The following is a 13,977-nucleotide window of genomic DNA, read 5'->3' on the forward strand; positions in this document are numbered from 1 at the left end:
CTGAATACGTCCAACTGAACAAGATGGCGGATGAGGCGGCTTGTAAAGCGTCCTTTGCGTCTCATGGCGTTATGTGAGATCATTCCCAATTTAAAATCATCCCGATATTAGGCGTAAACAGCTGTAGATTCCACAACAACACTGCTTGGTATTTCCACAGTTTCTTGTCAATAATATGGATACAAACGCATTTTTCAACTTGAACAATCTCACGACGGATGATGTGCAGAATCTCGCAGGCAGTGCTGCAGATTTCTTGATGGGAAATGGCGTCCTCTATCGCAGTAAATCCTCTGCAGATCAGGTGGAGCACGCTCCTTTTATGCTCTTTCCAACGCCGTATCCGAGAAAGCTGTTTGATCAAGCAAAAGCCGTTCAGAAGGATTTCAACGAGTTGGTCCACAAAGTTAGTTTGGATCATGAATTTCTCAAGGAGTCTCTGCAAAGGTAAGACTTGGAGATAAATATGCATCAATGTATTTAGGATTCTTATCATACAAGAAAAATGGTGGGATAACACTACTATTTAAGTTTGAATAAAAAAAAGTTTAAATTGAAATTGAATAGTATTTTTTCTCTTTAACACATTGACCCCTCAACCGGCCTGTACCGGCTTTGGGAAGTACCCACAACCCAAAAAATTCATAAATTCAAAATAAACACAACAAGATGAAGATACTCAGGCATCAGTCTAAGGGATAAATGGTCTTGCAGATATGCATCCAACCAAGGTGTTGGCATCTACTCTTAAGCCAAATAATAGCACAGGTTCTTTGACAAATCTCAAATCGAAGAAGGAGAGAAAAGCAGAATCACCCCTCTCAATAAAACGCTCAAAATACCACACAAGGGAGAGAAATCAGCAAACACAGCTCAAGACACAAATAGATACCTTTATTCTGATCCTCCAGGTACATTTCCTTGGCCTCAAAACACAATGTTCATTCCTTGAAGGATTGTACAACCACGAAAATATCTTTACGTATTGCAAAGCATTCTGGGAGATCCAGGGGAAAATTCATGAGGGGAGGGCCAGTCAACACTCCTCTCCCCAAAGTCAGATGGTTTTTTATAAGTCTTTTCACCCCGAAGCCAAACGAATCAATTCCAGGCCATACAGACCCAGAATAGCAGTGTAAACAATTTTGGAATCAATTTGGTTTCAGAAAAGACAGCATTTAGGAGAGCTGTGGTGATTCATTAGAAAATTATTTTCTCATCCGGGCAAAGCCAAACAAGAAAAAATCATCATGAATCCACCTTTGCTTGCAAATATCCATAAGCAAAGCACTCAATTATGCCCCAAAAGACTTCATGATGTCCTGAGACACTCTCCTAATATGCTCATAGCTGTATTTTTGATGAAAAATACAAGCAACCATCAACTTGTGCTGGCTTCAGCACATCGACGAGGGATTAAAAGTGGGGACCGCAAAGCACTGTTGGAAAGCTTGGATACCGCTGGCTAGGTGCAGCTGTGTTTAACTTTGACGGGCTGTATAAAACTCAGAATAGGGGGGGAGGTATCTGTTTTCAGTCTGTTTTTTGTAAATTCAGCTCCAAAAAAGCCAGGAGTCAATGGGTTAATGGATACCCGATTTTCTTTATTTATATACTTAGTTGAAACTATCCCAGTCTACTTTATCCGGTTGGTAGATTATCAGCCCTATTTTGTGGGCCCAGAATATGCTCAACCAATACTGGAGCTAAGGGAGCTACACTAAGTGCTAAGTGGCTAGAAACAGTCCTCCTATCCCATTATTCCATACTTTGTTTATTTTTCATTTCTTGTTTCTAGCTACTTGACAATTGTTGTGACATACTGAAATACTGTGACAGCCATCACATATTTTATTATTATAACTATGATCTATATTAACTGTATTGTTCTATTTGGCAGTACAATGGCTGTTGACAAATTCATGGGAAGAATCTATGAGATGTATGAGCAAATTAGGAAAGAAGGCATTGCCCAGGTACATTAGTCATTATGTTTTGACAGGTTCACTTGGGTGAAACAGAGTAGTTGCACTGACGTTTTGAGCATTAGCCCTTAGAAAGTGGGTGGTCTGAGTGGGTGTGGTGTAGACAGCTATAAATCAATAAAATTGAACAAGATATGCAACCCTAGATTACAATTTTATGAAGAGTTAATTTAAACAAATGCTATAAAAAATTAATAATGAGCGTCCTTTAAGACATGTTGCCTTTGTCACAGTTTATTAAGTTCAATGAATTCAGTCCGTGCTTTGCCTCTTTGCAGCCCATCTCACTGTCCCTGCTGAGGTCTGACTACATGATTGACAGTGATAAGCCCACATTTAATGGAGATGTGAATGACCTTAAGATAAAACAAGTGGAGATCAACACCATTGCATCTTCGTTCGGTTGCTTAGGGAGCAAGTTGCCAGGCATGGGAAGGTGAGTGCTATTGGACTGGTGTGTTTCCTGCAAGCAACTTGGTCTCCAAGTTCTTATGAAAAGAGAGAGAGGATGTAGAAGCATAGGTCCTTCTCCGCTGTGGCCCATGTTCAATTCCTGGCTCTGGCTGGGAAATTTTTGAGCTCATACCTTGAATACCTTTAGAATATATGTCACCAGCGAGTGATTTTTTTTTGTGTGTTCTCCACCAGTGTAAGTTTTGGGAGTGATGTACTACTATTGGGATAAAGTCCCCAGTGTGTTTTCTTCCAAGCATGTCTAACTGCAACAAAATGCTTCAGTAATTGTTATGTTTAACATTTTTAAAGATATTTAAAGTATAGTTGCTAGCCTTTAAAAGTCAAATGAAAAAAATATGATCCAATTTTATAGACAGAACAATAAAATTATTAAGGTGAAGGAGAAGATGGTGGTTAGAAAAGAATATCAAAAATCTAGCTTTTATATTCTGCAGCAAATAGCCACTTTTGTCCAAAGAACAATGTTTTTTGTTGTTTTGGTTGTTTTTACTTGTTCATTTTTTCATGGCTTATGCATTCAGAAGATGATTAGCAAAAAGTGGGCAACAACTACACTCAGGCAATTTATTCAAGCCCATTTATTGCATGTGATCTCTTCTATTATTTTCAGTTATGTGTTGGGACTCCAAGGAAAAGACATACCTGTTGGTTCAAGACAGGTAGAGTGCCTTAAATTGTCACAATAACATATTGTCATTCTTATGCCCATACATCTATACTGATCCCCTTCCAAAAAACTCTGTATCTCTGATTGTCAAAATTGAAATGGGCAAAATTTTATGGCCACTCTAAAAAAAACATATTTTTTTTCATTTTTAGCTTCCATACAATAGAGCTCTGGAAGGAATGGCTGAAGGATTAGCTCAGGCCTGGGAATTCTATGGCTCTAACAAGTAAGAGGAAAATCAGCCATTGGGACTAGCTTTGTGCTACAAATTTAGAAAAAATGCACTTTTGTTGCAGTGAAATTCGACCCATCCTACAATAAGTATTAAAAACAAGAACAAAAACAAAAACAAAACAATGTCAAGCAATAAGTTGGGTAAAAAAAATACAAGAAAAGGGACTTATTGGACATTGCTGCCATTTCTACTCACTTACTATCTTGTTGTTCTCGAGGGCTGTTGTGGTGATGGTAGTGACAGATGATGAGAGGAATGCTTTTGATCAGAAGTTCTTAGAATTTCACCTCCATCAAAGGTAACAAAAATAATGGAAGAGAATGTGAGATAGATAAAGGAATAAGAAGAGATGTACATACAGGAGATTAATTACTTGAGAGTTTGGATTTCAAGGTGCATATTTTGACACTCTTTTTATGTTTTGAGTGAGACCAAACCATGATGTGATGGTGGTATCTATCTTTTCCAATGCAAGGGACGTCTAGAAACAACCGGAAAGAAGTTTCTCCTATCCTAATGACCTACTTCACAAAAATATCAAAATGGCCATGTTAGCGTGCATTGCACTAAAGTGATGTTAATCATGAAAAAAATTGCATAAACTTTTCTTTTGCAATACTTATGAATTTCTCCTGAAACTTTAGTTTTCTGTGACATTTGAGAACATAGTGATAGTTGCTATAATAGTATATAATTTTTGTTTAGAATATGTCAAAAATCTGACAATTCCTGTTATTCATTGTTATTTACAATTAGTTGGAGAGGCGGTGCTCCCAAAATCCAGAAAATTCATGTTTTCTGAAAAAGGACCTCCCTTCCCATCAATCTTAAATTTATTTAATCACACTAATGCCAGGTTTGCTATGTGACCTCTAAGAATAAATAAAAATTCTCCACTTTTACAGGAAACCCAGAATTCCACTATTTAGGAGATCACTTTCTGCTATCTTGAAGAATGGGGAATTACGAGAAGACAAGAAACTCATCTTGTGAGTAAAAGAAGGTTGACAGATTCCCCTTCTCAATGTTAGAGTGCACATGATCATCTGACTGGAACTTGTGATTGAAGCTGAAAATACATGTTTAACAACTATTAGATTGAGTAGAAGAAGAGAGTGTTGTTATGTGAAGTGTCACAATTTTTTATTGTAGATGTATCTAATTCACATGTTTTAAAAATATTTAACATTGATTCTGTTGTCTCACCAGGGAAGGACATGAGGTTGCAGTTGTGTATTTTAGAGCTGGATACAGTCCTTCATGCTACAATTCTGAAGATGTAAGCCCATCAATCATCATTATTGGCAATCAGAGGCAGGGATTAACCATTATCCAGATTATGCTTATAAAGTTAAAATCCAGACTATGCTTAAAAAGTTAAAATCCAGGTTGAGATCAACATGAAACATCATTAACCAAAAAATAGTGCCATTTGGAAAATCTATCAATTTCAATAAATATATTTTTTTATGCAAACACCACCACAGAGTCTAGAGATGTTCTTCTGGTCTCGTGCATTGAGCACCAAATCTCCTGCTTCTTAGTGTTCTGAAAAATTCTTATATATGAAAAAACAACAGTACCAAACTGCTTAATTCAAAGGGCATCCCCCTGGGGCTATACCCCACGCTTCTCTGGGTTGGCAGGTATGACACATTAGACCAGTCATTGACATGTATAATTTCAAAAACACCAAAACCAGTGTTGTAGGCTCTGATCTCTCTAGACACAAGATTTGTGTCGCTGTGGAATTTGCCTTGAGTTCTACTCTCCCCGTTGTGTTCAACAGGCCTGGACATCACGACTTATGATTGAGAGGTCCAAAGCCATCAAGTGCCCCACTATGGCCATGCAGCTAGTTGGAACCAAGAAAGTACAACAAGTACTGGCAGAGCCTGGGGTCCTAGAGAGGTAGGGGGTACTCATGAATCATTAGGGAGGGGAGGGAAGGAAACCAAAATAGTACAGCAAGTACTAGCAGAACCTGGGGACCTAGAGAGTTAGGGCGTACTCATGAATCATGGAGAGGGGGGAACGGAACCTAGAAATCACAGCCAGCAAGTACTAGCTAACCTGGGGTCCTACAGAGGTAGGGGGTACTCATGAATCATTTGGGAGGGGAGGGATTCAATAAAATAGAACAAGTACTGACAGAACCTGGGGTCCTAGAGAGGTAGGGGGTACTCATGCATTAATAGGATGGAGAGGAAAGGGGATTCAGGTAGAGCAACAACTGACAGAGCCTGGGAGATACTAAAATATAATATTTCCTTTTGGTTTATTTCTGTTAGGTTTGTGTCTGACCAAGATGCATTGCGGCGAATCAGAGCCACATTCACTGGCCTATACACCCTGGATGAGGTGAGTCAATCAGCCATCATGTTATCATCTTAGCAAAATACCAAATGTAAGAAGGCACCCATTACCATCATGTTATCATCCAAGCAAAATACCAAATGTAAGAAGGCACCCATTACCATCATGTTATCATCCAAGCAAAATACCAAATGTAGCAAGGCACCCATTACCATCATGTTATCATCCAAGCAAAATACCAAATGTAGCAAGGCACCCATTACCATCTTGTTATCATCCAAGCAAAATACCAAATGTAGCAAGGCATCCATTACCATCATGTTATCATCCAAGCAAAATACCAAATGTAAGAAGGCACCCATTACCATCATGTTATCATCCAAGCAAAATACCAAATGTAGCAAGGCATCCATTACCATCATGTTATCATCCAAGCAAAATACCAAATGTAGCAAGGCATCCATTACCATCATGTTATCATCCAAGCAAAATACCAAATGTAGCAAGGTACCCATTACCATCATGTTATCATCCAAGCAAAATACCAAATGTAGCAAGGCACCCATTACCATCATGTTATCATCCAAGCAAAATACCAAATGTAGCAAGGCACCCATTACCATCTTGTTATCATCCAAGCAAAATACCAAATGTAGCAAGGCATCCATTACCATCATGTTATCATCCAAGCAAAATACCAAATGTAAGAAGGCACCCATTACCATCATGTTATCATCCAAGCAAAATACCAAATGTAGCAAGGCATCCATTACCATCATGTTATCATCCAAGCAAAATACCAAATGTAGCAAGGCATCTATTACCATCATGTTATCATCCAAGCAAAATACCAAATGTAGCAAGGTACCCATTACCATCATGTTATCATCCAAGCAAAATACCAAATGTAGCAAGGCACCCATTACCATCATGTTATCATCCAAGCAAAATACCAAATGTAGCAAGGCACCCATTACCATCATGTTATCATCCAAGCAAAATACCAAATGTAGCAAGGCACCCATTACCATCTTGTTATCATCCAAGCAAAATACCAAATGTAGCAAGGCATCCATTACCATCATGTTATCATCCAAGCAAAATACCAAATGTAAGAAGGCACCCATTACCATCATGTTATCATCCAAGCAAAATACCAAATGTAGCAAGGCATCCATTACCATCATGTTATCATCCAAGCAAAATACCAAATGTAAGAAGGCACCCATTACCATCATGTTATCATCCAAGCAAAATACCAAATGTAGCAAGGCATCCATTACCATCATGTTATCATCCAAGCAAAATACCAAATGTAGCAAGGCATCCATTACCATCATGTTATCATCCAAGCAAAATACCAAATGTAGCAAGGTACCCATTACCATCATGTTATCATCCAAGCAAAATACCAAATGTAGCAAGGCACCCATTACCATCATGTTATCATCCAAGCAAAATACCAAATGTAGCAAGGCACCCATTACCATCATGTTATCATCCAAGCAAAATACCAAATGTAGCAAGGCACCCATTACCATCTTGTTATCATCCAAGCAAAATACCAAATGTAGCAAGGCATCCATTACCATCATGTTATCATCCAAGCAAAATACCAAATGTAAGAAGGCACCCATAACCATCATGTTATCATCCAAGCAAAATACCAAATGTAGCAAGGCATCCATTACCATCATGTTATCATCCAAGCAAAATACCAAATGTAAGAAGGCACCCATTACCTTCATGTTATAATCCTAGCAAAATTCCAAATGTAGCAAGGCATCCATTACCATCATGTTATCATCCAAGCAAAATACCAAATGTAGCAAGGCATCCATTACCATCATGTTATCATCCAAGCAAAATACCAAATGTAAGAAGGCACCCATTACCATCATGTTATCATCCAAGCAAAATACCAAATGTAACAAGGCATCCATTACCATCATGTTATCATCCAAGCAAAATACCAAATGTAAGAAGGCACCCATTACCATCATGTTATCATCCTAGCAAAATACCAAATGTAAGAAGGCACCCATTACCATCATGTTATCATCCAAGCAAAATACCAAATGTAGCAAGGCATCCATTACCATCATGTTATCATCCAAGCAAAATACCAAATGTAAGAAGGCACCCATTACCATCTTGTTATCATCCTAGCAAAATACCAAATGTAAGAAGGCACCCATTACCATCATGTTATAATCCTAGCAAAATACCAAATGTAAGAAGGCACCCATTACCATCATGTTATCATCCAAGCAAAATACCAAATGTAAGAAGGCACCCATTACCATCATGTTATCATCCTAGCAAAATACCAAATGTAGCAAGGCATCCATTACCATCATGTTATCATACTAGAAAAATACCAAATGTAGCAAGGCATCCATTACCATCATGTTATCATCCTAGCAAAATACCAAATGTAGCAAGGCATCCATTACCATCATGTTATCATCCTAGAAAAATACCAAATGTAGCAAGGCATCCATTACCATCATGTTATCATCCAAGCAAAATACCAAATGTAAGAAGGCACCCATTACCATCTTGTTATCATCCTAGCAAAATACCAAATGTAAGAAGGCACCCATTACCATCATGTTATAATCCTAGCAAAATACCAAATGTAAGAAGGCACCCATTACCATCATGTTATCATCCAAGCAAAATACCAAATGTAAGAAGGCACCCATTACCATCATGTTATCATCCTAGCAAAATACCAAATGTAGCAAGGCATCCATTACCATCATGTTATCATACTAGAAAAATACCAAATGTAGCAAGGCATCCATTACCATCATGTTATCATCCTAGCAAAATACCAAATGTAGCAAGGCATCCATTACCATCATGTTATCATCCTAGAAAAATACCAAATGTAGCAAGGCATCCATTACCATCATGTTATCATACTAGAAAAATACCAAATGTAGCAACGCATCCATTACCATCTTGATTGAATTTGGTAGAAAAGGTATGAACTTTGATTCAGATGGATATATGGAAGTTTACTTTTTTAAATGAAGTAAAAAAATTTGTACACCACAACCACACATCATAGGGGACTTCACAACGGTGGAGGGACGGCAACCGTGCACATGTTGTTTATGTTTACACTCGCTAAAAAAAAATAAGGTAGCCCTCTGTTGGGAAATCCTGTGTAGGGGCTGTCCTTGACTCTCCGCCTTGTAAATCGTAAGGTCTCCATTTGTCCATTGTGTGACATTCTAATGTATAGCTCATTTTATACAGGTTATTATTAAATTATAACCCTGGTATCTGGAGTAAATCTTGCCCTGTTAAAGTTTGTTATATAGAGGTTGTTAGACATTCATACCCCCAATACTGCTGGTAAACCTCTAGTAAATAGTTTGTTTTACTCAGGGCCCAGAGGGAGACAAGACAGTACAGCTTGCGTTACAAGATCCTGACAGATATGTACTGAAGCCCCAACGTGAGGGGGGAGGTAAGGATAAATGGCGTTTATCAATCAAATATAAATCTAAAAAATCGATGCCAAACTTGAAAGCCATTTAAAAAAACATCCTTAGTAATTTCAAGTTGATATTTGCGGGTGATTGGTTTTAAGTCCCAAATTATGCAAATACATTAAAACTGTCCATACTTTTTGTTTTCACGCTGTCGTTTTACAAATAGCTGAGGGAATACTTATGTGTGAACTATGAGAGATTATCTGAAATAGATGTTAAGAGTTAAAAACTCTGTTTGTCAGGAAATAACATCTTTGGTGAGGATATCAGGACTACATTGAACCGTATGACGTCCACACATGACCGGTCGCAATTCATTTTGATGGACCGCATCCGGACGCCCACCATCATGAACTACATTGTCCGGCCAGAGATGGACGCTCCAGCACTAGCGCCTGTCATCAGCGAGTTTGGAACCTTTGGGGTGTTGGTGAGGTAATAAGACAGGATCAAAATTATCGTCATTAGCAGTGGCATTCCTAAAATTGTTATCATCCCCAACATGGTTCATCATCATCATCATCATCATCCTCTGCATCATTATCATCATCCTCCATTTCTTTATCATCACCATCCTCGAAATCATTAGCAGTGGCATCAATAACATTGGTACAATTCTTGTCGTCATCTTCATCCTCAAAATCATTATAATCCTCATCCCAGCAGCATAATTATATTTGGCATCATTGTCATAATCCACATCAACTGCATCATCCTCATTATTATCATAATCATCCTTTACATCATCATGATCATCGTCATCATAATCATCCTAATCATTATCATCCACAACACTATCATCGTCATCCTTATCATCCACAACACTATCATCGTCATCCTTATCATTATCATCCACAACACTATCATCGTCATCCTTATCATTATCATCCACAACACTATCATCGTCATCCTTATCATTATCATCCACAACACTATCATCGTCATCCTTATCATTATCATCCACAACACTATCATCGTCATCCTTATCATTATCATCCACAACACTATCATCGTCATCCTTATCATCTTCATCATCATCTGCATCATTACCTTCCTTAACATTATCATCATCGACATCCACATCTTTCCTTGAATGACATTGTCAGCAGACTGACTTTTTACATTTGTTCACAGCATCAATGACAAAATACTGATCAGCAGTGAAGTGGGTCATCTCATGCGCACTAAGAGCATCGAGCATCAAGATGGCGGAGTGGCATCCGGCCGTGCGAACCTGGACAGCCCATTCCTCGTCGAATAATTTCGGCAGAATAAGGCCTGGTAGCAACTGAGAGTATAAATTATCCACTGCGAAACTATCGTCAATTTTTCTCCGAATGCATGGGCACGTCGCCGTTCCAAAGCCGTATCATACTTTGTCATTTAATCTCTAGGATATGAAAATTACATCAGAACCTTTCTATAATGGATATTTGTGAGACCGGACGTTTGAAGCGGTCCTTATTAGATGTTCGATCCCACTATAGTAATACACGGCAAAATAAAGGGACAACCACTAGGTGTTCGTCATAAAGGGGTCCCAGTATAGTCACACTCACTCAGAAACTTTCTCCAGCTTTCATATGAGGGACATAATTATTCTCAGGCAAGATTGGTTTCGTACATTTTTTTTATATATTTAAATTCAGTGACGACTTTATAAATTAGATTAGGATAGTTAGGAATGGAACTTCAATTGTAAAAATCGCTCAAACTTTTGATGTCTGTTGGCTTCGGAGGTAACATTTTCTTCCTACACGACCAGTTAGCTTTCTTGATTTTTTCCTCTTGAATATATCGCTATATTTTATATATATTTTATATTATTTATTCTAGTAGCGGACCCCTCAGATATCTAACTGTTGTACCTGACTGTATACCATACTACACCAGACTCTATTCCTCATAACCTCACACCGTATTAGGTCAGATGTTTGTGAAGTGATTTCCGAAACACTATTAAAGGGACCAAACCCTCATCTGCGCATCTCGTTTGCGCATGTGGTTTGAAGTTTTTCGTGGGCCACTCCTAGGTGTAGAAGAACCATAACATTCATGTGAGATTTGTGAGGCTGCCTTGCATCTCCCCTTTAATGGTGGGAAATTTAGTAAACCGTGGCCCACGAAATACTCATACCCTTTACATATTTCCTACACTATTGTTTTTGTATTTTAATTTGTGCTTATGGCTTATACACTCATAGTTTTTAATTCGTGGGTTTGTAGATTCGCTGTACTTGGGGAATTCAAGAATAAAATCGGATTCAATGGAAGACTCATTTCTGTATTATCTCTGGGTTTTTTTCCCTTTACATCTGACATTTTTCTTATCCTATTTATGACAACAATTTTTTACTCTATATTTTCCAATGTCCTATAGAGCAAAAGTTATCCAAAATAAGGCCTTTTTTTGCTTGGACTGTCGGTTGGACTGTTGTCCAAAAAACAAGCCCAAAAAGAACATGTTAACTAAGCTAATTAAGGTCTACATGGGGAGACGACGTCCATTCCTCGGTTTCCATTCCCGTTTTTACATTTAAAACCACATGGGGATGTTTTGCGACTTAGGCTACTCGCACACAGACTCAACGCGTCGTCCTGGCAAGGTTTGAACATAGTTTGGCATTAGTTTGTAACAGCTTCGGGTGGGGTCGCTGTGGTATCCCACTTGTCAATGCGGGCGCGCTTGTCGCCATAAGGGCATGGACCAATCAGCGAGCTGATGTCGTCATAGTTGAGGACCTCCTTTTTGATTAGCTCTTCCGCAAGCTGAAATAAACAACAAAGGCAATTGATAGTGGTTACGATGATGATGATGATAATGATAACGATAAGCTCTGCTGCTAGCTGCATGGGGAGCTTAATTGACGCTGTTGATGATGATGAAAATAGCATCATATATCATCTAATATAAGTAAAGCAATGGTGGAAATGTCTATGGGCTCTTCCACAAGCTTCAATGGATTATACAATGGATAACAAAGGAAATTGGTGATGCGAATATGGCACATAAATAAGAAAAGCTAATCACCCTTATTGCAGCTGAATGCTGAATTACGGGAGCGCAGATATGACGTGGTTTTGTCTAAGGCATAGAAGGTACAGCCGCCATAAAACCCCTGTCTGACCATGGAACACCATGTTTTTTTTGTAGAGGGAGAAAAACCGGAGAAAAGCCCTCAAAGCAAAGGCGAGAACCAACAAACTCGACTTACGTCGGAGCCGGGGATGGATAATATACACATTATCTCTCTCTTCCACAAGCAACAATGGATAACATAAGAAAATTGATGTTGATAATGATGATAATCTGTACATATACTTATTTACCACTTTGAGTTTATCACTATGTTTCGTCAAGATATTGTCCGTTGCGTCGAAAGCTCGTGAGATGAGAAGTCGCACTTCCTAAAATGTAGACCAAGACAATTACATTCTGACGCGGAAATAAACAAATAACCACGGTAAATATCACAAGTTAACATGAAAAAAGCGCAAGAAGAATCTCTAGCGGAATTGCTCGAATAGCACGGGGTCCATATTTCATCTGCTTGTGTCCCAAGCGAGGAACTTACTCGGGAGAGGCGCGTATTTGAGGAATTTGTTACCTCGTCTATGAGGTGAGAGAGGTGATCACTGTACGGTTTTTTGCCGAACTCTTGAGATTTCTTGACCGGGAAAGAAATATTCCCGACTCGATCGTTCATCCCATACGTTATGATCTGTGGAGGAAGAGGAAGAGGATGAGAGAAGAGATTTATCTCAACATCGGGTAAACAACAACACAATGTTTGCATGAGTGATTTTAGTGTTATTTTGAAAAACTCAAAAACTGTAAAAACCACTTGGAATAACCACACAGGTTGGTTACAGTGAATTTCCTTTCAGATATATCTGACATTATTGGCATCGCAAAAATAGCAACTTCTACAATGTGACCCTTAATATTGAAAAATATTATAAGAAAAAATTAAGCATGGGTGTGGCTGTTTCTCAATATCTTTCTGTATTGTGCCCCCCGAGGCAATAAATGTGAAAGCTCCACCAATTCTAACATGTTTTATGAGGACACCATGTAAATGATCATATTTTGTGGAGGCACTACTGTATCGTACATACCTGTCTGTACGCCATGTCGGTCACTTTGCGCAAGTCGTCCTCGGCTCCTGGGTAAAATTAATAAAATTTCACCGATTGTAGCCATCAGGTATGTATGTCTTGGGGAAAAAATATAACGAGCCAAGTACAATAGTAACTGGGTAACGGCCGTGTTACAGCATATTCTAAGGGCTGGGCTCCCTGTGCTGATCAGGCCAGGTTGTCAGGATTTTGAGCGGAGGGGGATGAGGTGTTCGTTTATCCATTTAGCGGACCATTTTCATTTAATAGGTAGCTCGTCCAAACACGCAGTGGTACCTATCTTTTTTTAATTAGAGCTGACTTTCCAGCCGGGGAAGGGAAGGGGAATGCTGCCGAACCCCTCCTTGGCTACGGGCCTGCTAAAATAGAAGTGACTTTTGTTCCAACCCGAAAAATCTCGGATAATTATGACAGTGCTTTTTGTCATATAAATGGACAAAAACTTGGGCTCTACTTGTCAAATAATACTTAAAATTAATGTAAGTCCACACCGCACCTGTAGTTATGCGCCGGAAAATCTTTCCCTCCGCAGCGCGGCCCCCAAGTGCCATACACATCCGGTCAAATAACTAAAAACAAACATAATGGCAACAAAGTTAAATAGCAGTCGTGAATTTAAAACGTCGGCCAAGTAGGGAGGAGAGTGAA

At 38.8% G+C, this 13,977-nt stretch overlaps 2 protein-coding genes across 3 annotated transcripts in view; one reads left to right on the forward strand and one right to left on the reverse strand.

Annotated features, from left to right (window-relative positions):
- Nucleotides 1-11,462, forward strand: LOC5504198 (glutathione synthetase). Its single transcript, XM_048720567.1, has 13 exons — nt 1-447; nt 1,901-1,976; nt 2,264-2,421; nt 3,073-3,121; nt 3,282-3,355; nt 3,582-3,662; nt 4,270-4,353; nt 4,574-4,643; nt 5,154-5,275; nt 5,656-5,725; nt 9,083-9,164; nt 9,432-9,624; nt 10,324-11,462. Exons 1-13 carry the CDS (start codon nt 176-178, stop codon nt 10,448-10,450), a joined length of 1,458 nt encoding a protein of 485 aa, XP_048576524.1. The 5' UTR covers nt 1-175; the 3' UTR covers nt 10,451-11,462.
- LOC5502318 (paraplegin) overlaps nt 11,453-13,977 on the reverse strand; it is a 27,138-nt gene continuing 24,613 nt past the window's right edge. Inside the window, exons 17-21 of one of the 2 annotated variants that reach the window (XM_048720566.1) lie at nt 13,826-13,898; nt 13,309-13,355; nt 12,765-12,911; nt 12,520-12,597; nt 11,453-11,958 (exon numbers count right to left, since the gene is read on the reverse strand). In XM_048720566.1, coding sequence (XP_048576523.1) covers nt 11,815-11,958; nt 12,520-12,597; nt 12,765-12,911; nt 13,309-13,355; nt 13,826-13,898 — 489 coding nt within the window. In that variant the 3' untranslated portion in view covers nt 11,453-11,814. The remainder of the gene's footprint in view (nt 11,959-12,519; nt 12,598-12,764; nt 12,912-13,308; nt 13,356-13,825; nt 13,899-13,977) is intronic. The other variant, XM_032370580.2, reaches the window with a different exon arrangement.

Source organism: Nematostella vectensis, chromosome 13 (genome assembly GCF_932526225.1).
Source record: "Nematostella vectensis chromosome 13, jaNemVect1.1, whole genome shotgun sequence".
In the NCBI taxonomy this organism is placed as follows: Eukaryota; Metazoa; Cnidaria; class Anthozoa; order Actiniaria; family Edwardsiidae; genus Nematostella; species Nematostella vectensis.